A 26,103-nucleotide genomic window follows, 5' to 3' on the forward strand; every position below is an offset into this window, starting at 1 on the left:
GCTGTAAAAAAGCAAATTCATACTCATTTTTAATGATACAGTGTGTTCTTGACAGTCTCTTAAACTGTGCATTTGTATGGTGATGAGACTGTTGTATGGTTTGAATTTTCATCACTGAGTAAATAAACTGTCATTTTATAAGTGGCATCAAACAGAACTAAGTTACTACAAGCCTTGTGTCATGTGGTTCATTAGCTCATTTTCTAGCACATTATGGAAACTTAATCCCAGGGTGTTGTCTGCTGAGAATAACACTGAATTTGGATGATCTACCTCTGTACTCTTAGAAGAGTTGCTGAGTTGCTAATTACAGGGGCAGTGCATAAGACAGAAATGCTTCTTTAAATGACAGGATCAAACTCCAATGGTTTACCCCTTTGCAGGCGGGGGGATAAAGGGCAGCACCAGCAAATGCTGCTTTGAGCATTGTGTAATGAGTTATTGTGATCTTGTTTCATACGGTTTTTACAGAGTTCATTTGTTTGGATTTTTGAATGACCTTCTGTGTCATTCCCATAGTTAGCTTGCTGCCATGTCATGATCTGGAAGTAACAGCTGTGGATCAGTGGCCACTTGAACTGGTGGCATTTCCCAGTTCTGTTTAGTCCTGACTGCACTTACTCTTCACAGTCTGGGCTGCTTTGCATAGTCCTAATTAGTGTTTTGTGTAGCCAGAACAGAAGTACCATTGATTTCTCCCTACCCCAGTTTTTCTTCATACTTTTGCATAAATAACGAGTAGAAACATCCAAGTTAATTGCATTTTATTGCTATTTTCAGGGCGTATCATAGTGCATGATATACAACTAGAATCACAACAGCTGCTTCCTTTCACTTTTAACCTCAGTGCAAAGACTGCTACAGAAACAATGTTCTGAAGTGTAAATGCATCATTACTACGTATTCATTAATGATGTTCATTAATGATGTTCTAAGAGGAGATTTATATATTTACTTTCATTACAGTTTGGCTGTAGCTGCAATCCCTGAAGGACTCCCAATTGTGGTAACAGTGACACTGGCCCTTGGTGTGATGAGAATGGTGAAGAAACGGGCTATTGTAAAAAAACTTCCTATTGTTGAAACTTTAGGTATGACTAGACTAACACAGAGATTAACCCAAATATTGATGACAAATGGTTAAGATAAAGCACGTATTCTTATTTTGTTAAGGGTGTGTTGGTATTTCTAACATTTCTAAATTGAAAGCGTTTTACACAGTTAGAATTCAGGTATATGTTTTTGTGGGTGCCTTCTAACTACTTCTTTTATTACTATTTAACTGACATAAGCAGTCTGTTCAATAATAGCATACCAATACTGTAAACTGTGTGAGTGTTTGGATGTATGGAGCACACTTTACGCTTGTTTGCTGTAAGATGTTCTTGTTAAATAAGACTTGTAAAATGTTTTTTTTTAAACTGAATTTAAGGATGATACTGAAAGTTGGAAGCAAATCCAAATTTGAATATGAGAAAAAGCTTTGTAAATATGCACCTTTGAGATGTTATGAAACTCATTAAAACTTAAAAACATTAAAGCTTTAAAACATTTCGTACTGTTTCAGCCATGAAACATGTAAAACACAGGACATGGAAGATAAATAGACAAAATTAAGTTGAATCTGCTGCATTTGAATTTCTTTTTGCATTTGAAGATTGGAAATACTTTTTTTTCCAATGCCTGTAGCAGAGTTTGATTAGTGTTGCAAGGTTTTTTGTTGCTTTTGCAATTCCTGCTATCAAGTCCAAAAATACTGAGATAACTGCAACACTCTTTCAAAATACTCTTTGCCTGAGTTAAAAAGGCATATAACAGATTTCACATTTTTGTAATCTTCTCAGCTTACTAAACTTTGCAGGCTTAGTAGTAAGTCACACTTCTGTGACAGAAGCGTTGTGGCCAACATTAGATACTTCTTGATAAAGAATTACTGCTCTAAAGCAGGCTCTTAGCTTTACTCCTCACCAGGAATTCCAATTGAGATTCCACTAATGTAGTTTGAGATACAGTGGAATAAAATGAAGGAGGTAGTGAATGGAAGCATTTCAGATGAATTGTGAATTTGAGATTTTAATTAGTTTTTTTTAATTTATTGGACAAACTTGCAAAGGACCCTGTACAGGTATTCATTAATAGTTGAAAGGTGGCTGTCTTTGGTAAATCTCTATGATTTTTCACAAAGGCAGCTGCAGTTTTTCTAGAAGTCTGCTTGTCTTGAATACGTTTGTCCTTGTTAGTTACTTTGTTCTAAACAAGCACTATCTTATAAATGTTAATTGGTTATTTCAGGTTGTTGCAACGTAATTTGTTCTGATAAAACTGGAACTCTGACAAAAAATGAAATGACTGTTACTCATATTTTTACTTCAGATGGGCAGCATGCTGAGGTATGTAGTGAGAGTCTGTTAGACTTTAATTTTCCTTTTTACTGTCCTGCCTATCAGCTGAAACATGCTTGTGTATACTGCAGGTAAAGCATCAGTTAAGAAAGCATAAATTTGTTGCACCAAAATCCTGTTCATCAACTGCCAGCTAATTCTGTTCTTCATTTAGTATTGCAGCCTTTGTTCTGTGTTATCTAAGCTTTCTTTGGCTCCAGAAGAATTTTTTGAATAATAAATCTCTTGATGGCTGTAGGTCACAGTAAAAGACAGATACAGTACAAAGACAAGCTGAGATTGTTTTTCTTCAGTACAGAAAGTTGAGGTTATTTTGCCATTGCAGGTGCATAAAAATAAAATTTGAATTTTACAAATATTTAAAATAGGGATATCCAGCTTTTGGCTAAAAGACAATTTATTGTGTGAACCCTTAGTACTAAGTATGTGTTGTCATTTTTGCTTTTTCGTAATGGATGGAGTTGGAAGTAGGAGCGGGACATGAAACAGTGGTTGTTGAGGTTGGGGAGTTGTGGCAAAGACTGAAGTCAATGTACATAAGAGAAGCAAAAGCAGTCAGGCGTGGAATTGGATGTGGTTTCATGGGGGTGTTTTAAACAATTCCTAAAATTCCCAAACTTTACTTGCTTGGGGGAGAGGGGATCCTGCATCACAGTTTACAGAGGGTCTTGTCACTTTTGTAAGCATAAATACTGGCATTTTTTCTTATTCTTTCCTGTTATTTATTTTTCTATTCTCAGAATTGTGTAGGTGTACTGTAATCTTTCTTTACTACTAGCACAATTTTTTTTTATACCTGGGTCAAATCAGCTGCATTTCCTCATTGAAAGAACTTGAAATGGCTGTAAAATATATTAGCTGCTAATGCTGTAGATACGAAGGCTTTTTCAGGATTCTAGTGGAATGCCTGATTTTTTTATGCACTAAAAATACAATTTTACTGTTTTTAACACCTCTGAGGTCTCAACAGAGAGGCTGTTCAACTAGGATTTTTTTTTTCTCCTTTTGGATGAAAGTAAGACTCTGCTCTGTACTTCCATCTCCTGCAGGGGGAATGCGTTATTAACCAGGGTAGATAAAAATAGGAGGAAAAAATTAGAAAGCCAAAGAAAGAAGAAAAAAAGAAGGCATGCCTATTGCTGTAAGGAAACAACATACACTGTGTCTATTTATGCTAAGGAATAAAGCTGCTACTTTAAAAAAGAAAGAAAATTAGCCTTCAATAAAATATATTAAACTCGCTTGACCTCAGAGTTTATTCCTTAAGCTAGTACATGCTGCGTTAGAAGCCGAGTAGGAGAATCCATTCACACTAACTAAAATCGATCATTATGAGTGGCCTTTTGAAAATTTTCTGTATAGTAAAAAGCTGAGATTAAAACAGTTTATGAACCTGGTGAACATTACATTGCATATTGCCTTTGGCTGTTTGCCTTGCAGGTTACTGGAGTAGGTTATAACAGGTTTGGAGAGGTGATGCTTGATGGTGAAGTTATTCATGGTTATAACAACCCATCCATTAGCAAAATTGTTGAGGTAAGATCTTGGCACAAAGAGATGAGTTTTAAGTGATGACATAGCTTTGTATGGCATTTACTTTGTGTTCTGTTTTCTCCCCATTCCTCCTTCATCTTTTAGGCTGGTTGTGTGTGCAATGATGCTTTGATTAGAAACAACACGTTAATGGGGAAACCCACAGAAGGGGCTTTAATTGCTCTTGCTATGAAGGTATGTACTTGAAGGTGCCTTTTGAATTCATGGCAGGTGGGAAGTGTGTACACATAAATTGTGGGTTTTGTGTTTTGTTTGGTTTCTCCTCTTTTTTTGGTGGTCTCTTAGGTTTATATTGCAACTGCTCATCTCTTCTGTTTCTCATCTGTTGGAAATCTTTGGGCATTCTGAAAGATCACAGAATCCCAGACTGGTTTGGGTTGGAAAGGACCTTAAGATCATCCAGTTCCAACCCCCTGCCATGGGCAGGGACACCTCCACGCTAGACCAGGTTTCTGCAAGCCCCATCCAACCTGGCCTTGAACACTGCCAGGGATGGGGCAGCCACAGCTTCTCCAGGCAGCCTGTGCCAGCACCTCAGCACCCTCACAGGGAACAACTTCTGCCTTAGATCCAACCTGAATTTCCCTGTTTCAGTTTGAACCCATCACCCCTTGTCCTATTGCTACAGTCCCTGATGAAGATGAGAGAAAATTATTTAGAACTAAAGTAAAATCTTTCTTTTCATCTTTTTGCACTTAGTACCAGTTTTTACCTGTCACAAGCTAATTTAATTTACCCATTGAATATTGATTGTGCTGCCTCTTTCCCAGTTCTCATCAGAAGCAGTAAGAAGTTGGTAATTGATGTATTGGTGACTGCAGCATTTATAGTGCCCTTTAAGTGTGGGGCACAGGTAGTTTGAATTGTAGACCCTGTAATTAAGTGTTCTGGGGTTTTTTATAATGCTGTGACACACTCTTTACAGCTATTCGGAAATGTGGCAAGGCATCTTAGCACTTGATTTTTTTTCTGTGATGGTGAATAAACTCAGAAACATTGAAAGAGGAATGCATTACAGTCTTTCTCTCCCTGTGTAACTGAGACCTGATATGTATCTGTCTTGCTGTTGAGACTCATTCCAAGTCCCCAGTCTTTGACTGGAAAGGGCCAGACTGGTGGTATTTTGGCAAGAGCCTGTAGAAACTGAGAACAGGAGTCTTTCACATCTGTTGCTGGAAAGGGAGGTGGTAAAGGAGTTGTGAAGCTCTCTAAGTACTAAGAATGGCTTACAGCAGATTGCTGCTGCTGCATCTTCTTTAATAGGCACTTTCTCTTGGACTTGTTTAAGGGTAGAGCATGGAATGCTGCGAGCTGCATCAGGGGTGGGGAGAGAACAGCCTTTGAAATGAAATGCATTTTGCCTGGAGTCTTCATGGTTGGTTTCAGATTAAATGTTTGGGTGATTCTCATTGTTACAGAAAAAAGTCAGGTTGGATCATTCAAACTTAAAATCAGTGACTTTCTTTCTCCAGGCTTTGTCACAGTTGGGTTACATTTTTGTAGGCCCTCCTAGCAGATTTAAAAAAAAAAAAAAAAGGCATTGAGGCAATAGCTGTATTTTGTCGAACTAGGAGCTGCGTTGCTAGCTATTGCAAGGCTTATGCTTGTGGATGATCAGAATCTACAAAGTATTTCAAGATCCTTGGATCGAAGATAGCATATAGTATTAAATGGTCTGACTTATGCTGAAGCCTGAAAGAAGATTCTAGGTTCTTCCAGTTCTAGTTCATCAGAAGTTTGTCTAAACTGGAACAGCGTGTTCAAAAGCAACTTTAGAGATGAAATGGTTTTAAACTAAGTAATTGTTAACATGTCTCAACAAGTTGACAAATGGTGCAGCTGTTTGAAAAGAAACGGTCCTGACATTGTGGTGGTACTTGTGTTCTATACAGATGGGTTTAGATGGACTCCAGGAAGACTACATAAGGAAGGCTGAATATCCCTTCAGCTCAGAACAAAAATGGATGGCTGTTAAATGTATTCACAGAACGCAGCAGGTAAACTTCAATCACTGTGTCCCTGTGCACAGGCTCTGTAGAATGGCTGTCTATTTTGTTTAATATCCTCATTTTTAATTTCAAAAGTTACAGCAGGCTGGTAGTAGTGCACAGTCCTGGGAAGACGGTTTGATAATAGATCAGGTTTAGTTCAAAGCTCTGAAGGGGAGATGAAAAATCACAAGAAGTTCTTTCCATAAAAGGCATACTGGGAAATTATTTTAAGTATTTGGTTATCTGAAACTTTGAATGTATACCTGGCTGGTTTTAATTCCTTCTCCCTCCTCAAACATCTAAAGCAATTCTGCCAATCTTTCTACTGTTTCAATGCTGCAGTTACATAATGAATTAAGAGCAAGAAGATGCATCCATGTTCAGTAGTAAAATTGCATTTGTTTGAAAACACAGGTTTTCTGGCTTTGAAATGGACAGCAGGTTTCCCAGTGGTGACAGTGCCCTGGATTATCAACACAAACCATTCTTTTTCTATCTTCTGGTGCTTTCATAAACATACTTAAATTCATATTTCAATTAGACCATTCTGAATGGTTTTGTTATAAATATTAACATAATCACTGCCAGTCTGATAACTGGAGTCTTCTAGATATGTGCAACAATAGACCTTACTTGGATTTATGGAAAATTTCCTCGTACTTCTGACCAAAAGAAAGGCTGCTGACAGCGCTCAAGTGTCACAATAAAGTCTTTGCTTTGGAAACAGAGCATTTGACTCCGTATGTCTATATGAATAATATGGTTGTATTATCCTTGTCTGTGTAGAGTTGTGAGCAGGAATTGCTATATGATTTTCATCTAGGTAAGGATTTAATGTCTGTGTTTCAGTATCAGCATTTTTGAAAGATTGTTGAAAAATTGGATCTAAAGTGAGTATAAATATTTGCAGGCTAAGAAAATGCAGTGGGTTTAGAAACTTAGAACTTTGTTAGTTAAGCCTATCAGAAAGATTGAAGTAACTTGGCTACTTTGTGTAAATACCTTCACAGGCAGAAAATAGATGTATTAAAAAGGAGCTTTTTAGTTACACAGGAGAGAAGATGAGAATCAGTGATTGGAAATTGAGCTGAGGCAGCAATTCTTAATGGAAAAGGGGGAAAGGGATTATTTAGCATTGGAGTTAAGTGTTTGAGGTAGCTGGAGGAATCTCAATCCCGTGATACCATCAAGGCTAGATGACTGTCTGGAGAGCTGAGTTGTTAGGCATGGTACAAGGGTGCAGGTGATGTTTAATGACCTTTGCAGCTGGTCAGATGCTGAGCTAAAGGTCTTTCAGGTCTGATGTTCTGTGTGCATTTAATTTTTTGTCCTTTGCGTAGCCTTTTTAGTCTATAAATTGTAACCCACAGTGTCTAATGTGTGTGATGTCTACTGAAATGAGATATTGATTATTAACTTGGCTCTTCTGACATTACCGCTCTTGAACATACACTGTATAGAGATACTCGAACAAATTTTTAGGTTTAGAAGTGTAACTTTGATTTGCATTATGTTCTGAATACTCTTAAGAGAAGTATAGATATGCCATTCTTAATGTGTGCCTGTATATGTACTTGTGTGTGTGTATACTTAAACATATGCCCACACAGCAATTCTTTTTCACTTTAGGACAAACCTGAAGTTTGCTTTATGAAAGGTGCTTATGAACAAGTCATTAGGTACTGTACATCATATAACTGTAAGGGGCAGACCCTACCTCTTGTTCAGCAACAGAGAGAGAAATACCAGCAAGAGAAGACATCTATGGGCTCTGCAGGACTTAGGGGTAAGGCTGTTTCAGTGTCTCAAAATACCCTTTTTTATTTTAATGACACTGCTTATTGTTTAAAAACAAACAAAACAACCAAAGCTATTAGGATTATTTTGTGGTGGTGTTCAGTAAGTGCCACCAGGTTGTTTACTTTTACTGTAAAGTGGGGGAGTGGAAAAACAGGTGCTGTTGCCTAAGGCGTGTATAATAACATAATTAAATTGCAAAGGGTGAGAAAAGGCACTGCTGGTTCCCGTCATTTCTTGCATGTGACCGTAACTGAACAATACATTGCTCCCTAATAGCTTCCATATCTCGTAATGAGAGATTCTCTCTCATATGAGAGAATTAGGCTAGCACAACTGATTGCAGGTCAGAAGATGCCATTAGAGTTACCTTTTCTGTTAACAAGCTGTATAGACTTTTTTTTTTCCAGTATAAGTGTAAGTATGGATATGCTGCCAGTGCTACCTCTTATTGCTGTTTTATTCCAACAATCATTCTTCGTGTCTGCGTCAGGCCCCTCTCAAACAAATCTAGGGTAATATTTTTAGGCAAATCACTTTCTCTTGCAACTCTGTCATTTAAATGTATTTGAATTAAGAATACTACTGTAAAAGACATTCCAGAAAATATTCAGCATGTACTTCATGAAATCTGTCTCTCTAAAAGAAAAAAAAAAAAACCCAAAGCAGAGAGTTAACTGATCCTCCCTTTCATCCTTCTGCATAAAAGACCGTACATGTACAGAGAAACCACAAAGCTAGATGTGGTTCTCTTTCCACACACTCGAAGTATAAACACTTTAATCTGAGAACAGATAGGAAAGTTATCTTTAAAGCCTGGAATACGTGTGTTTGGTAAAAAGACTACTCTTCAGAAGAAGGGGATATACATAAGTAGGCTGTTCAGAATACTCAAGATAACAGGTACTGCCACCAAGGTTTAGAAAAAGAAGGTTGCCTCCCTTTGCTTTATGCCGGCCTACTAGTTTGAAACAGTTGTTTTAAATGTTGATGTAAATGATAATTTCAAATCTTAACTTTTTTGTGTGTGTGTGTGTTTTTTTTTCTTCCTCTCCTTTGTCTCCTAAAAGTTCTTGCCTTAGCTTCTGGTCCCGAGTTAGGACAACTGACTTTTTTGGGACTTGTGGGAATAATTGATCCTCCACGGACTGGTGTGAAAGAAGCTGTTACTACACTTATCACATCAGGAGTTGCAATAAAAATGATTACCGGAGATTCACAAGAGACTGCAGTTGCCATTGGTACGAGTAGTCCTCTTCCTCTCATTTTTCACTTGCGTTCTGTTTTGGCAGAGCCTAGCTAACTGGTGTGAAGTGTTGGTATTAAGCTTTCACTTCGTGAGTTCTGTATATCGGGTTAACATATAGCACAGTGGAATTAGGGGAAAGAAAACCTAACCAACCAAGCAAAAAACACCAAACCACCAACAAAAAAACCCCCCTGAAGCAATACTTTGGTTTCAGTTTAAATTTGTTTGTTTGTATTTTTCTTTTTTCTTTTTCTTTTTCTCTCTAACTTGGTTAATGTATGACTTTTGTTGTTGAAGACTATGTATTTTCTTACTGTATTTTGTTATAACACCCCCCGTCTCTAATCTCAGCTTTGGATGCCTTATTTAGGGCAAAAGGAGAAACTAAAATAACCAGTGACAATGAGTATTTAGAGTATACTTCAATGCCATCCAATACAGTTTTGTTTATATAACTAAGTTTGGAGTTAAGTACTATAAATAAATATTTAAACAAACTAGTTTTCTTCATTTTACAATATAATACATTGAAGTACAAGTACTTTTGCCAGAATATGAATTCTTTACATACAGGATGATGGACAAGAGCTTGAATGTGCACATAAAAAAATACACCCCTAGACTAGCAGTACTTTCTCAGAAGGTTTTTCTTCCTTGTCTTCCCTATGTCATTTTCATTTTCTGCCATGTTAGTTTTGAACTGTGAATTCTTTAGAGAGAACTGAGCTCTTGTGTTTATATGCCACCTGACACAATGAAATACCAACATTTAGACCTAACAAAAGTCAAGAGAAATATCTGATTATAATAGACTTTGTAGTATGTGTTTGTTACTAAAGAGTTCAAATACTAAGTATACTGAATCAATGAGGTGTTAAGATGTTCTGCTCTAGGCATTTTGAATCTGAAATGCTGCAGAAATAGTAGGTTTAAAAAAAATAAAATTGGGTACTTGATGTTTTAAAAGGGTAAATTACTGTAATACCTCTTTTATTATTTATTTCCAGCAAGTCGACTAGGATTGTATTCCAAAAATTCACAGGCAATCTCGGGAGAAGAAATAGATGATTTGGATATTCAGCAGCTTTCTCAAATAACACCAAAGGTTTGTTTTGATATACTGCTTACTGAAATGCAGTAAAGGATATATTTTTGTATTGAGAAATGCTTTTTTCTGTGGAATGCTAAAATGTAACTTCTAAGATACAAATAACATGGTTCTAATCAAAATGATACAGTAAATTTAGCAAGAGTTTTAGTACAGAAACATGGAAGCTGTCCCAAATCAGACAAGTATTTTTTGGTTCAACATATGACCATACAAAAATCTGTTTCTTTCGACTCACATGGTTATCTTGTTAGTGAGTTTATTGCTTTCTTCTCTTTTAACAACTCAACTTTTTTACCCTTCAGTGACTGTATTGGAACTTTCATTTTGCTACCTCTCACTTTCAGTGAGCATCATCACCTTTTTATATGTTAGACCATTTTATTTCTTTGAGTAGCTCAGCTTATATATATATATATATATATATAACCTTACAGTTTGCATGTTCACACAGTCTATCCTTTTGTAATTTGCAAGAGGAGCTGTCTGCATTTTTAATGATTTTTAATCGATCCGAGGTCGCTGGTTGAGGATTTTGAAAGGGTCTTTTAAGTTACTGCTTAATACTTGTTAGTTATTAAATGTATTGGCCAATGTCAAAATTGTAAATGTGAAGACATAATCAAATGCAATTGAGGTTCAGGCTAGCTGTGTTGCAAAATTTATGCCTCAAAATACTGCCCTGTTTGCAACAGACTGCAAAATTAGACTGCAGCATGCTTGTGCCTCATGTAAGCAAGCCAAAAGCCAATACTTACAGTCAGGAAATGTGCATGTCAGCTTTGTGTCTTTCCTTGGACACTCACAAAAACAAACTTAGGAAAGAATTGTGTGGCAAATAGTAATTTTTGGATTGGTGATACTTGTTCTTAAGGACTCTTCACCTTAAGTGACTGAAATAGCTACAAATTTACTTTGTGCACGTTTGACTTGAGACCAAATTTGTTTTCTAAGTGTTTGTTTAAAATCTTATTAGAAACCAATTAGACCAGTAAGGTTGAAATCTGTGTAGTCTGAAGTGGTTGTTGAGAAGTCTAACTTGTTACCCAGCTTCTTAAAAAGGAAATATAGATGTGAATGCCAACAGTATGGAGTTTATGGAAGAAAACTAAGCTCCATGTGCTCAAATTTCAATTTACAGAGAAGACCACAGACAAAGAAACTTCTGAAAACTCGTGATTCCTTCTAAGCTAGAATTTTTGTTAATTAGCTTCAAAACGTCACTCTGTTCATAGTATGCAACATCAACAAGTAAAATTGAAACATCCTGAGTAGCTTGCCAGAAGTGCTGACAAGAGAAAGGACATTGATTGTACAGTCAGCGTGGCAATCGCCTGCACGGATTTAGCCAGGAAGGCCAGTAGCAAGCCACTGTAACTCAGGTTGCTTCATAATTTCAGAAGGTTTTTAAATTGCATATTCTGTCTTGAAATAAGTAGCATCAACTTTGTTTAGCAGAACATGCTTTGAATCTTCTTTGGAATGCTATTTCACTCTTACTAAAAGGACAGCTCACTGGTGCTTCAACTTTAGAGCTAAGCCGAGTACAGTTAGCCTTTGATAGGATATTCTATACTTGAGCTTTATAGAATCCAGTGCAATTCTTTAAATTTCTCAAATTTTCACTGCTGCTTTATTGTGCTTTTAACAGGTTGCAGTATTTTACAGAGCCAGTCCCCGACACAAATTGAAAATTATAAAGGTATGTCATGCTAAAGGCTCAAAGGCTGGACTGTTGCGATGAGAGCTGTTTGTGGTGCCTTCACTTAAATTATAACATGCTACAGTCTGTCAAGATAAAATCAGAAATTCATTTGGTTTGAAAGTGAAGCGTATTTCAAAATACTGTCTAGAAAATGCGTACTGCTCACAGGGATAGGCAGCTGCTGATAGGCAGTAGCTGATAGGCAGTATCATGCTTTTATGTAGGGAGCTGGGGGCTGGGAGTTGATTGAAATTTTGTGTCACATTGCAGTTAAATTGACTAGAAACTTGAAAGAACCATATTTCTGGTACTTCTCAGAACAAGATAAAAGGGCATGAATTTCAAGCCATGTCTGAGGTAATGCTTCTGTTCAGAAGATAACAAAAGAACGTTGGCAAAGAGGGACATACTCAGGATAACAATTGGAGCAATCAGAAAAGCAACAGTAAGGAGGAGGCAGTCAAACACGAAGAGAGTTGGAATATGTTGAGAATTATAAGAGGGTGATAATGTTAAAATGTAAATATAGTATCATCTTTCTCTCTAGAGTGTGGGGTGTTTTTTTTATTTAAAGGCAGATTTTATATACCCTAGCTTTAAAATTTAGGCTGTCTGAATACAGGAAAATATATGATAAATCTTTGTATAAAAAATCATTAGAATACGAACAGCTGGAGTTTGGGGGTTTTTCGTTTGGGGTTTTTTTAGGACTTTACAGTGGAATTACAAGAAATTGAGGAGTGGGAGCATGATGACACCAACCTTGTATGTAGAAAAATTGTTATTCGATAGGTTATTTCCATCCCTGATTTAAGCTCTTCTTGTTTTCTTTAGTCACTGCAAAATAATGGTGCAGTAGTAGCTATGACAGGAGATGGAGTGAATGATGCTGTTGCTCTGAAGGCTGCAGATATTGGTGTAGCAATGGGACAAACCGGAACAGATGTTTGTAAAGAGGCAGCAGATATGATCCTCGTGGATGATGATTTTCAGACAATAATGTAGGTGGCATTTATGTACATACCTTGTGCTATATAGTTTTAATGAAATGTTGCTTGGGTTAAAACCAAAATAAATTCCCCAAATTTGTAAGCGAGCAGCTGTTAAGGAGTTCTGCACTAAGTCAGAAAAATTATCTTTATAGTGATTACCTGTATTATCCTCTTGAAAAAGAGCTGGGAACATAATAGGACAAGGGCAACTAAGCATTTCTGTCTTTTTATGTATGGTAATAATAATAAGAATGTATTTACGTATTTAGACCTTTTGCTACTTTGGTCTTGTACATAGACCAGATGTAAGTAACAAAAGATGTTATGCATGTACATGCTATAAAAATTAACCTGTATTTCTGCTGCTCCAAGTAGAACTGTGATCATAGCGTATTTGGAAACTGAAGTGAAATTGAGTCTGTTAACTGTCAATAGGATTCATCTTCATTTAATGTCTTACTCTAGAAGCATAAATTTATGTAAAAATGAGAGAGAGCATTTCTGTATTTATTTTCAAAGGTAGTGTTTCAGAAAAGGAAAGGAATGTATATAATCTATTTAAACAGGTGAAAATAAGTTACCAACTTCTTGTAACCAGCTATTTGGGTTTTTTTGCTTGGTGTACTTCAAAGAAAGTATGGCTAAATTTAACTTATTTTGAATTTAATCCGTCTGACTTTAGAAGGCAGTGGTTGTTGGCACAGCTGGTCTGCTGTCTAGTGAGATAGCCTTCATTTCAAGATTACGCATCAGTCTCGGCACACTTCAGTTTGTCTGAAAGTATGACACTTAAATCTTGGAAAGAAGTGAAATGTAGAACTACAATGTAAGAAAATCTACCTAGGTAGCAGTATGTCATAGGAGGATTGCGAGTTGAAAGGTTTCCATACTAATTTAGCCAACTGCAATGTGGTAGTGTGTAGAAACAAGAGAGAAGGGAATAATTTTAAGATATGCAGAAGAGTGCACAGGAAGGACATCTGTGGTACGTACTTTACTTTGGCTTTGTGAGGCTTTTGCTGGAATGCTTTCTCCAGTTTTGGTCACTTCATCAGGAAATCTCAATAGGAGAGGGAAGAGAGTGGTGGAAACTAAGGCGGGGGGAAAGTATGAGCTTCCATAGTTTTACATCCTTTCCCCCAACCTCTTTGATCTTTTTGTTTTAAAAATTACTAAAGGAATGCTGATTGTTGTTCTTGGCCATTGGGGCAATGGAAGAAAAAATATCCAGTTTTATTTGCAGTACAGCAAACTTGATTTAGGTATTAGAAAACACTTTCTCACTGCTAGAGTTGTGATAATGTGATAGGCAAGTTGTGACACACGCTGGAGGTCAGGAAAATGGTCTATACATATTTAGTTCTGGTGCAGTAAGAATACCTGGTCTTCTAAAGTCAGGCTGTATTTCTGTGCTTTTGTAAAAGTGTGTGTGTTTGGTTGTGGTCAGGTTTTTGTTTGGTTGGTTGTTTTTTAAACTATCTGACCAGAATCAGGAGGTCTCATCAAGGATGCTGGTGAATCTTGAACAAAGAGGAGATTTTATTATTGACATTCCATCTCGTAAGTTAAGTTAAGCGGCTAGAAAAAGAACTATTGTGGTTAATCCAGTCAAGTTGAAAAACAATGACTGCCAAAGTTTTATAAGAACCTCAGCTCCATTTGTTGTTTGACATTTGTATTGCTGCTTAAAGTACTAGCTTTTTTGGTTTGTTTTAAGTTTTGGGGTTTTTTTTGGCAGTAGTCTTATTTGTGTAGTGATGTAATCTTTGTTTTTAATTGCAGGTCTGCAATTGAGGAGGGTAAAGGAATTTATAACAACATAAAAAATTTTGTTAGATTTCAACTGAGCACGTAAGTTTGAAAAGTGGACAATATTAGAAGGTACCTTGTCAATGAATGAAAACACCGTGAAGCAGATGCTACATAAATTCATGTGAACACTGTAAATTTCACATAGGGTGCTGCATGTTTGTATTTGGTGGCTTGTTTCCTCTTTAAAGAACCAGAAGATAGTGCAATAAACAGACATCTAAGTTTGTCACAGTTCTTCCTGTTAAGATGCATGAAGTCAGTATGTGAGAAGACAGCGAGAAACAGCATAGCTATGTTTGGGTTCTTGTCTAAAGGAGAAGTTAGTCATTCCCTCTGTAACCAGAACATGTAAATCAAATGGTTTGTGGAATGAGTTAGCTCTGTGAAGCTGGCTTCCTTTTCTTGCATTAAGCCTTAGTTTCAAAACTTTTGTGAGTTAATCTTATTGGATCTGGATTCAGGAACACAGTTTTCCTCTTTGCCACATTCATGTACTTATTTGAAGCCTTCATGGCATTTCAGAGCGGTTGACTAAAGTTGCAGAAACTAAAAACAAACAAAACCAAACAAAAAACCCTCACACACAAATGCCAAAGACCCCCCAAAACCAACAAAAGCCAAAAAGAAATTCCCACCAAAAAAAACCCCAACAGAACAAACCCCAGAAAACGCTAACCTCTTAAAATGTGCATAAAAATTGTAAGAAGTGTCATATACTTTGAATCTTGACTAGTGTCCTGCACTGGCAGAAGCCCAGAAGTCTGCTTCTGAAAAATAACTAAGCATAGGTATTCTAGGAAAGCGTGCTTGCCTGTTAGCATGGTAGCCTCAGCGTTCTGATGAATGAGTTACCTTTTTTTTCCTCCCTGTCCCTCTTTGCAGGGAGAACATAAATAGGGTTCATAGAGCGATAAATCTGGAATAATTATAAGCCTTGCTCTCTTCTTGTTGGTTATGAAACCACTTAATCTTGCTCTGAAAGCAATCAGTGCGTACTTGTTTAGAGAGGTTTCTAATACCAGGCTTGCAACTAGCTAATCTGTTTTCAGTCTTCTGCTTAGCCTTTTCACTGTGCTAATAATGAGGGCTGGTATTTTCAGGGGGCTCGGGGTGGAGTACCTTGCCTTGACTGATTGGCTCGACTACTGACATGTGCATAGAGTACTTGTGATTACATCAAAAATGTAAAAGCAGATTGTTTTTCAAAACCATGTTTAGAAGACCTGCTTCTGACACAACAAAAATACAGAAGCCAGTTCCCCAGTAAAAATCAAGTAGGTGAAGGTGAGTGATAACTCTGAAATGTTATCTTGAACTCTGGGAGGCTTTTAAGACGCAAATTTGCTGTCTTTTTCTTACTAAAACAATGCCGTTTAAAATACGAACAGTATCAAGATGAGTATTCTAAATGAATTTATACTTTGCCTTTAAAATTAGGCTGTATCTGCTCTTAAGCAGTTGAAGTGTTGATTACAAAGCAGTTACCAGTGGATCTTCAGAAATGTTCCATGCTGACAGTTATAAAAATGGCTTCTTTCAACAGGAGTATAGCAGCACTGACTTTAATCTCACTGGCTACATTAATGAACTTTCCTAATCCTCTCAATGCCATGCAGATCTTATGGATCAATATTATTATGGATGGACCTCCAGCTCAAAGGTAAGTACTTTGCAGTATAGTTGTATGTTCATTCCTTTTGGTTTGCTTTAGTATCTAACAATAATTATGGGGGCAGCATGGATACCTAAAGATCCACAGATCTGCTCATGAAACTTGCATTCAGGATTCTGGCTTCCCTCTGGGTTCTTCCTCTGACCACCCTCTTCACTGCAGGCGGATAGTGGAGGGAGAGGCGGAAAGGAATTAATGGTAAATTCCTTAGCTGGGTTGATCACAGTAATAGAAATGGGGAACATAACTAATATTGCAGATTCCTTTAAAATTAACATACACAACTTTGAGTACTGTCTGAGATCATGTATTTATGGACTCTAGAACTACAGTGTTAGAGTATTGCTAATACTTATTTACTAATACATACAACTATGTGAAATATAATGTGCTTATTTGAATGAGATAATTCTTAAGCTGTAGAGAGAAGATTAAAATCTTTCAACTCAGAAAGTTGGAAGCAGTGAATTATTTTTATGATGATAAAAATCTAAGATTAATTTAATTTTAAGTCTTGGGGTGGAGCCTGTGGATAAAGATGTAATTCGGAAGCCTCCAAGAAATTTGAAGGACAGCATTCTGACCAAAAGTCTGATTGTTAAAATACTGGTTTCATCAATAATTATCGTGTGTGGAACACTGTTCGTCTTCTGGAGAGAGGTATGATAAATTTAAAGCAGTAACAAACTGATTTGAAAGAAGTCCTTTTCATACCACCAGCTGGAATTCATGATTTTTATGAACTTAATTGCAAGTTTTGTCTGTGCTTATTTAATAATCTATTCAGCTAGGAGATTATAGAGGGAGATTTTTCAAAGTAGTTGTTGAAATTGGGAGTACAGTTTTATTCCCCATTCTTTATTTTAACACTGTCTTTTCCAGGTCCCAAATCTACTTGGGAAACCTTGGCCCATAGAAAGTAATTGTACAAATTTTCTACCCCGGCTATTGTGAAACAGCCATTTGACTTTATTTTCCCAATAGAGAAAAACGTTGCTTGAACTTTTGGTAGTACATCGTAGAATTCTTGGTATTCCATGTACTTGCATAAATGTTTGTCAGGAGGCTTCATTTAACCACAGTTTGGAATTACAAATAGCTTTAAGTCACAGGTGTGTAACTTCTGCTGTATGATTTATTAAGTCAGGTTGGCGCAATCAAGTTGCTTTTGCTTTCATTTACTAGCTAGCAGAACTTGAATTATTGTAATAACTTTGCTTAGTTGCAGAGGGTTTAAAGCATGCTAAAGCCATTTCATTTTCTTTTGTTGGCAGTTAAGAGACAATGTAATAACACCTCGAGATACAACCATGACTTTCACCTGTTTTGTATTTTTTGATATGTTCAACGCTTTGAGTTCTAGATCTCAGGTAGGTGATTCCTGTTGTCCATTTATGCAGTATTTACACAATAAGCAGAATTTTCTTTGAGGGAGGATCTTGCTGTATTTGTTTCAAATGTCTTCCTGCACGTCTGCTATTAAGGTTGAGTTTCACATATTTACTAGGTAGGATTTCTTAAATTACATCTTAAGTATTAGTTTCCTTAATTTGTGTACGTGATGCAGAGCTGGTAGTAATGTTTCTCTCCTAGCAGAAGCAAGGAAGTTTTTATTAAAAGCTGAAGTGTGATCATCCTTTGTATTGCTAAATTCTGTCAGTTCAGCATCCTTGGCAGAAAGGCTTTAAGTTTTGTATTTTGTAACCCTACACCCATAATCCAAGGGAGAAGGTTTGAACTGTTCATTTTGTCTGTATTTTGGTTCTAAGGAAACAAGTCTGAATTTCTGTGCTAGTTGGAGAAAAGGACATTGCTAGTATACATTACCTTTACTCTAATTTGCAATCTGTTTTCTGATGTGAATTGTCAGGGTCAACAAAAGCACTTCCAGTGTAGAGAGTACCTTCTTATGCACTGTACTTGCTGAAAAGTGAGCTCAAAATACAAGTCAATGACTATGAAGACAAGATTTATCCTCTGTTTACCAGAGAGAAAATGTAATCAGCCTGTTCAGGAACTTTGTTCTGAATTATCTAAAAGGTCAACAATAACTTGTTATATTTTTCTAAAAGTCTGGATGAAAAGCAATTGTAGTTAGGAATTACTTTCTTGTCTAGATAATTAAGATTCCATGTACAGTGTAATGTGTTGTTTTACAGGCAAAATCTGTGTTTGAGATTGGACTTTGCAGTAACAAAATGTTCTGCTATGCCGTTCTCGGATCTATAATGGGGCAGCTACTGGTCATTTACTTTCCTCCACTTCAGAAGGTTTTCCAAACAGAGAGCCTGAGTGTCTTGGGTAAGAACAGTTCCCTTTTCAAAACTGTGCATTAAGGATTGATTTGTAAATACACCAGCTGATGGTTCTATAAGAGCACTTTCTGGCTGTTTGCATACAAGAGGAATACAAAGCCTTTGGGAACCATGATTTAAATGCATATGGTACACAACTGATCAGTGTGTTCTTAAATTTCTTATGTGCTTATGTATATTAGAGATTTTTCATGTAAATTTTGATGCAGGCAAAAATGAAGCATAGACTTAATTGAAGTTTTTAAAGCAGTATTAATCTTGCTGGTTAGCAAGTTGGGGGTTTTTTTTCCTCTAAATGTAAATACCTTATTTAGACACATTGATTATTTAATAATCAACTGCACTGTTGTAGGATAAATAGACATGAGGATTTTAAGAAGCTATAGATACATAATGCTGCTGGTCTTATTAAGACCTACGTTTATTACTTTTGCAGTATTCTGGAGTTAAAGGATTGTTGTGAAATAAATGTTTTTACATAATTTTTATTGTAGTGTCATTTCTGATGATAGTGATTCCCCCCCATATGAAGTTAATTCTGTTGCTTAGTGTTCTTTGTTTTCATAGGTGTTAATAAAAGCAAGGTTATGAAATACTTTTAAGAGTTTGAGATATCATGCCTGTGCTTATGATTTGTGCATAAACTATGCATGTTAATCTCCTGGTCCTGCAAAAATTGATTCTTTCATTTCTCCTGAACTTACCCAGTGATTGGGAGACAATTTGAAAGTCTTGTAAGTCTTGTTCTTTTGTAAGTCTGCCCTAAGCCTTAAATAGCAAATTTTAAAAAGGCTGATTATGTATCTTTTTTTACAGATTTACTGTTTCTTGTGGGACTCACTTCCTCTGTGTGCGTAGTGACTGAGATTATAAAGAAGTTTGAAAGAAGCAAGGAAAAGATTCAGAAACATGGAAGTTCTTCTTCGTCAACTTCGTCTTTTCTTGATGTATGATGCATATTGCATTCTTTTGTTTGCAAACTTAGCGATTGCTGTCTAAAGATGTAGGAGAAAGCAAATCAATATTTGGAGGATAAAGAAATCCTGAGGGCTTTTGACAAGTCCTTTGTTTCACTGGCTAATGATGAACGTTCGTGTTTCAAGACTGTTCAGAATTTAACTTCCAGCTGTGGGAGTAACAAATGAAATTATGCAACTTTGGTAACATTTTTCCTCAAACGTAAAATTACTTTTGAGATCAAACGGGATTATATGTGTGGGGGGTTAATTTAAAGAAAGATCTAAGCCCAAGTCCCATTTTCTGCACTTAAAAGTTATAACTGTGTAAATCCTTCTCTTAGGTATAAATATTTTAGTTTGGTTTATTTAAAACATTGTACTATTTTATGGTGGTGGGACTTTGCTACTAATACAAGGATAAAAAAAATGTTTCAGAGGCATTCCACGGGGTTTAGAGTCTGTCACAAGAGTGCCATATTCTAGCTACTGTATTTATTTACTTTATCCTGCAATGTGTAAGCGGCTCCAAGTACCTTGTGCTACAGGTTTTTTTTGCACAGGATGTGACCGCTGTCAGATCACTGTTTTTCTTTTTCTGTGATTGAAAAGCCTATACTGCAATTTGAAGTAAATGTTTGCTTTTCTTAAAAGTGTGACGTCTCTCTTTTTGAAAGAAACTGGCATTTACACCAGACGAGCATGCTGGTTTGATACCATTTTAGATACAAGCTTCGTTTCATGTCTTGTTCCATATTTACTTTAGGTTATGGCTGCTCACTTGAGTGATTATAAGACAGTACTGTTACTGCAATGATTTGTAATGTATTGAATTAGAAAATGAATGCACTAATCCTCACTCTAATGGTAAAACCCCTCATCCCTATTTAAAAGAAGCTCGGTTTTCCTTCCTCTTCCTCCTTCCACTCTGATCATAAAAATAAAGTTTTTACTGTTAGCGTAACTAAAAAATTTAACCTACAGAATGACTTTTTGTGGCTAGAAACCCATTATATTTGTGTCTTGATATGGTATAAAGTATTTTTAATATATGATGCCTGAGTACTCTAATGTTCACTAATTGGAAATGGTGTTTAATTGGAAATGGTGTTCTTCATCAAAACAGGCTTCCTGCTGTTGTCACAAATGTCTCATCAGAAACATTGCATCCCTTGAGGAAATGCAAGGAAAAAATCACCTAGGGAATCTTGAAAAGAGGATGTCTAAGATCTCTAGGGGGAGTTGTGAGACTTAGTGATATCTCTTTTGCTTTACAGCATGTGGATATACATGTTTCCGGGCTGTAGCCTGAAAGTAACATTGGTTTTGGTTCTGGGCCATGCTGTCACAATGGGCATCCTGTGGGTTAGTGAGTTGTCATCATAAACAGGCACTGGGATATTTCAGCACTTAGCTTTTGTGGCTTGCCTCAGATGCCATGCTCAAAATCTGGGGAATTCATGGAAGACAAGGCATATTGGAAAGTGCTGTATGAACCTCTCTGCTATGAAGTTAATTGTTCTTTTTTCCTCTGGAGATTCCCAGACTTAGTTGGGAAGTGGGGCTGCAGAGAGGACACGAATGCACCACTGAGTATGCTTTACACGTGTAATTCACCCATTGCTCTGGCTCACCCTGGGCCTGTTCAGTCGCAAATACTACCTGGACTACCAGTGTGCTGGAGAGCTGATTGTGTAGAGGCAAAGACTACAGCTTATGGCCCTTGTCTCTTCCTGCAGGGATGTTATGTGAACCACTGAGTTGGTAGGGCTTGAACAAGATGACCTCTTACACAAATGCTCTCTTGTCTTCAAGCAAAAGTTTATTTCCAGCAGTTCTGCCTTTCAGAAGTGGAACAGATTTGTTAGTGCTCCTCCTGTTGAACTATTATCATCTGTGGCCAGTGGGGCTGTAGTGGTTCAGGCTGTAGTCTGTTCAGTATTTCAGTACTAAAATTAAGAACTTCAGATTGTTCCCCTTGCACCTTCAAATAACTCATCTGACAGAAATGAGAGTTTGGAGACTGCTGCAAATGAAAGTCCATTTAGAAAGGGGTTGTAAAGTTCTAGTAACTTCCTGTAATGTTGAGCGTAGCTGCCATCTGCTGGTTGTCTCAATCTCCCCTGGTGCAGCTTGAGGCCTTTTTTCTTGTCCTGTTCCTGGGGAGCAGAGACCGACCCCACCTCACTGCAACCTCCTGTCAGGCAGTTGTAGAGAGCAATAAGGTCCCCCCTGAGCCTTCTCTTCTCCAGACTAAACCCCCAGGTCCCTCAGCCGTTCCTCATCACACTTGTGCTCCAGGCCCTGCACCAGCTCCGTTGCCCTTCTCTGGCCCTGCTCCAGCACCTCAATGTCTCTCTTGCAGTGAGGGGCCCAGAACTGAACACAGGATTCGAGCTGCAGCCTCACCAGGGCTGAGTACAGAGGGATTATCACTTTCCAGCCACTCTTCCCAAGTGCAGTTGACCTTTTTTCCTGATGCAAGACAGGGCATTCCCAGCCCATGCTTCCATACAGCAATTCTCTGGAATAAGAAAGCGTCTCCACTGGTGTGGGTTATTCCTTGCTCCTAAAAGGCAGCCAAGGTATTTCTGAAAGTACGCAGTGAAGGTGCAGTTCTGCACCAGGGTGACAATTTTTGGCTTTAGTATGTCATAGTTTTCATCTGCATGCCAGTGAGTTCTTGGTTTTAATCCCTGCATTTTATCTGGTCATAAATTAATGATTCACATACAGCCTGACAGATTAACTGAAATACAGTAAAAAGCAAGCAAAGGGATCTTTAATTCCAATTCATAACCAGGTCGTGCAACTATTACACTTAAATAGCTTGAAGCCATGATCAAGATAATTAGAGATGATGTTCTTTTTTTCCAGCACAATAGTTGCCAGGTTATACATTAGTCATGGAAAGGCATGAGCCTTATTCCCAATCCATTGTTTAAACCCTGATGTCTAATAGGTATTAGCAAATGAGATTAACTCCAGCCTTGGCTCTAGGGCGGTTAGCTGTAAACTGAAATGTAAGAGCCTAAGCAACAACCCCTCTTGCTTCCACTTAGGTTTTAGCCCTGTTTTAATTGCTGTTACCTTTTTTGTTTGCTCTTGTGCCATGTTTCCTTGGCCTGCCTTTGCACTCTAGTATGGCTGGAAGCCCTCACAACAGGGCTTTCACAGGTCTATCACCATGAGTGGCTGCTCAACAGCAATGGGAAGGACTCAGTCAGAACAAAGGCCCTCAGGACAGCTGCCAAGGGGCAAAAGCAGAAGCACGTCTCCAGCAGGATGCCACCTGTCTCTGCCCAGAGGGACCAAAGTTTGGTGCAAAGCGCTGGCACAGGCTGTATTTGTGTCAGACCTAAGTGAGGGACGTGACCTGCAGCTCCCCCTGAGGAGGACAGCAGATGATGCTGCACTGATGCAGCATCACAGAGATCCCATGTGGCTATTGTGGCACACTGCCAAGGGAATGATAAGCTTGCTGGCCACCGCCTTTGTTTTAATTGCTGCCCGGTGCATGCCAAGCTGTGCAATTAGGGTTTGTTTCCATTCCGACTGCAGCTGTCAAGGTTTGCGCTTAAGAACTGTTCATCATGGTTTTGTTTTAAGGACAACAAAGTCACATCATCTTGGCTTATAAAGGAGCTTTGCTGTTTCCCAGAAACCAAATCTCCTTTGTCTGTAAACTGTATGATGAATTCCACAAATCCCCTCTAGGCCCATAGGCCCAGGTAAACCCTGTAGTGAGAAATAAAAGACTATTTTTAATGCATGAAGAGCCAAAGTAAGCACAAGAACTGCCGCAGTCAGCAGAGAACTCGCCCAAACCTGCAGACTCAGACTTGGGTTTTGTGTCTGAAGACCCACTGTCCTCTCATCCATGGCTAGGCATGTCCCCAGCCTCTGTCCTCTTCAATTGTCCCAGCACAACTGTTGCAGGATTATGCAAGTGGAGTGGATGTGAGGTTTTCACCTTTGAATTTATTTTTTAACTCAAATCAAACGCTGGTCTGGTTCATCACAGTGCCCCACAGAGGTACTGGCCCAGCCAACGTAACAAAAACCAGAGACTGGGGAAAAAAAGGGGGAAAAAAAGGGAAAAGTTTCATGGGAGAGCAAAACATACAAAAGAATTTTGCACAGATACGTAGAATTTGCAAAAATGCATCAAAGCCAAAATCTCCCCCCATTAGTTGTAATGTAGTGTCTCTGAGAGAGGTGCTGGAGACACGCCTGCGACATGTCCCTGAGGATGGGTGTCCTGAGCGTGCTCACCCTGCCCAGAAGGTCTCTCAGTGTCTAGCTCTGCATCCTTAATCCACAGACATTGTTCAAAGTGTGCCATGCCCTCTGTGACTGAAGCAGGCACCTCAAGCGCTGTAATTAGCATCTCCCCATCCTCCCATTACTGTCCCAATAGTGCCTTGGCTTGGGAAAGGGTTAGACAACCCTTATCCACAGCCCATCCTGCAGGGAAAGGCTTCATCAGCAATGGCAGCAAAGGGTAAGCAGAGGTTTTATATGATGGCAAATGGCCTTGCTTTCCCTGAAAAAGAAAAGCTTCTTTGCAAAGTGCCAGGCCCAGAAACTTTCTTAATGCACAGTGACATGCATAAAAGTACTACAGTGCTGATCCAGGCCTTGGATCACCGAAGAGAACTATCACTTTGATTTAAGAGAACTGAAGCTTAGAATAAAAGCACAGAAAAGAAAAAAAAAAAAGGGAGAAATATAGGTTCTGGCAATTGTGCCAGTGCAAGTAAGTTATTGTGCATCTACAAAGCCATTAATCACCTCCTGAGGACTGGCAAGCTTTGTAACACAGACACACCTTTTTAAAGGCAAACCTTTACCACTGCAGCCTCAGCACCACTTCCACACACACAAATGACTATCTGTCGGTCAGTGAGCAGCCACGGAGCCCTGCGTGGCCAGCCAGCCATGGTGGCACTCAGGGCTATGGGGGACACAGCAGCTCTGCCACGAAAGGGAGGGCAAGCACCCAAAGCTGGGCGCAAAGGCAGATACACAGGTGGTTGGTGAGGTTCTCGCTGGCTCCCTCAGCATGTTTGTGCATTAAAAGCAGCATTTTGTCCAGTAAGGAAGGCCGGAGGGAGTGGGTTTTCCAACAGGGAATCATAGAATCAACCGTTCCCCAGCACTGGCAAGGCCACCACTAACCCATGTCACTGAGGGCCTCAGCTACACGGGGTGTGAACACTTGCAGGGACGGTGACTCCAGCACTGCCCTGGGCAGCCTGTTCCAATGCCTGAGCACCCTCTGGGGAAGGAATTGTTCCTCAGCTCCAGTCTAAACCTCCCCTAGCGCAGCTTGAGGCCGTTTCCTCTTGTCCTGTCACTTGTTCCTTGGGAGCAGAGACCGACCCCACCTCACTGCAACCTCCTGTCAGGCAGCTGTAGAGAGCGATAAGGTCCCCCCTGAGCCTTCTCTTCTCCAGACTAAACCCCCCAGGTCCCTCAGCCGTTCCTCATCACACTTGTGCTCCAGGCCCTGCACCAGCTCCGTTGCCCTTCTCTGGCCCCGCTCCAGCACCTCAATGTCTCTCTTGCAGTGAGGGGCCCAGAACTGAACATGGGATTCGAGGTGCAGCCTCACCAGTGCCCAGCACAGGGGGACAGTCACTGCCCTGGCCCTGCTGCCACACTGGTGCTGATACAGGCCAGGATGCTGTTGGCTTCTTGGCTACCTGGGCACAAGCTGCTCATGCTCAGCTCTGTCATTCAACACCCCCAGGTCCTTTTCCGTGAGCAGTTTCCAGCCACTCTGCCCCAAGCCTGGAGCGGTGCATGGGGTGCTTGTCACCCAAGTGCAGCACCCAGCACTTTGCCTTGTTGAACCTCATCCCATTTGCCACAGCCCATGGATCCAGCCTGTCCACATCCCTCTGCAGAGCCTCCAGCAGATCAACTGGCCCTAATAATGAAGATATTAAGCAACACTGGCCCTAACACTGAGCCCTGAGGGACACCACTAGTGACCAGTCATCAATTGGATGTGGTATCATTTACCACCCTTTGGGCTCTGCCCAAAAGATGGGAGAATCCACCTATGCAAGCTGTGAGTAGCCAGTTTCTCCAGGAGAATGCTACGTTTGACTGGGGAAGGGGGAAGCACTATTTCAGACCAGCTTGAAGCCAGTCCAGCAGCTGACAGGACCTAGCTTGGAAACATGAAGAGACGCCAGGAAACAGCACCACCCAAGCCAATGGAGCATGAAGGGAAGCCTCAGCGGGGTCGCCTCAGCGGGGTCACCCCACGGGGGCCTGCCCCGCCCTGAGGGCGGGCAGCATGGGGAGGGAGCTCGGGGCTCCTGTGGGGAGCCGTGCCTCCGAGCAGGCCGTGCCCCGTTCCCCACTTGGGGTAGACAGGGATGTGCGGGCACACAACCCGACCCCGAACAGCACCCTCCTCCTCCTCCGCCGGCGCCGGCGCCGCCGCCGCCGCCACCACCACCGCCACCACCTGAGCTGGCGGCCATTGGGCGCCGTGCGCGTTGGGCACTGCGACCCCTTACCGGGGTGGGGCCAG

General features: G+C 39.4%; 1 protein-coding gene across 5 annotated transcripts in view; it reads left to right on the forward strand.

Moving 5' to 3' along the window:
- ATP2C1 (ATPase secretory pathway Ca2+ transporting 1) overlaps positions 1 to 20,206 on the forward strand; it is a 50,298-nt gene extending 30,092 nt beyond the window's left edge. For all 5 annotated transcript variants that reach the window (XM_030510247.2, XM_030510283.1, XM_030510275.1 and 2 more), the window contains 16 exons: positions 967 to 1,091; positions 2,293 to 2,390; positions 3,843 to 3,938; positions 4,041 to 4,130; positions 5,849 to 5,953; positions 7,577 to 7,733; positions 8,815 to 8,985; positions 10,001 to 10,098; positions 11,753 to 11,803; positions 12,641 to 12,807; positions 14,581 to 14,649; positions 16,154 to 16,270; positions 16,795 to 16,942; positions 17,557 to 17,652; positions 18,442 to 18,583; positions 19,414 to 20,206. In XM_030510247.2, coding sequence (XP_030366107.1) covers positions 967 to 1,091; positions 2,293 to 2,390; positions 3,843 to 3,938; positions 4,041 to 4,130; positions 5,849 to 5,953; positions 7,577 to 7,733; positions 8,815 to 8,985; positions 10,001 to 10,098; positions 11,753 to 11,803; positions 12,641 to 12,807; positions 14,581 to 14,649; positions 16,154 to 16,270; positions 16,795 to 16,942; positions 17,557 to 17,652; positions 18,442 to 18,583; positions 19,414 to 19,550 — 1,867 coding nt within the window. In that variant the 3' untranslated portion in view covers positions 19,551 to 20,206. The remainder of the gene's footprint in view (positions 1 to 966; positions 1,092 to 2,292; positions 2,391 to 3,842; positions 3,939 to 4,040; positions 4,131 to 5,848; positions 5,954 to 7,576; positions 7,734 to 8,814; positions 8,986 to 10,000; positions 10,099 to 11,752; positions 11,804 to 12,640; positions 12,808 to 14,580; positions 14,650 to 16,153; positions 16,271 to 16,794; positions 16,943 to 17,556; positions 17,653 to 18,441; positions 18,584 to 19,413) is intronic.
- Positions 20,207 to 26,103: the final 5,897 nt, after the last annotated feature.

The sequence above is a fragment of the Strigops habroptila genome, chromosome 1 (assembly GCF_004027225.2).
Source record: "Strigops habroptila isolate Jane chromosome 1, bStrHab1.2.pri, whole genome shotgun sequence".
NCBI lineage: Eukaryota > Metazoa > Chordata > Aves > Psittaciformes > Psittacidae > Strigops > Strigops habroptila.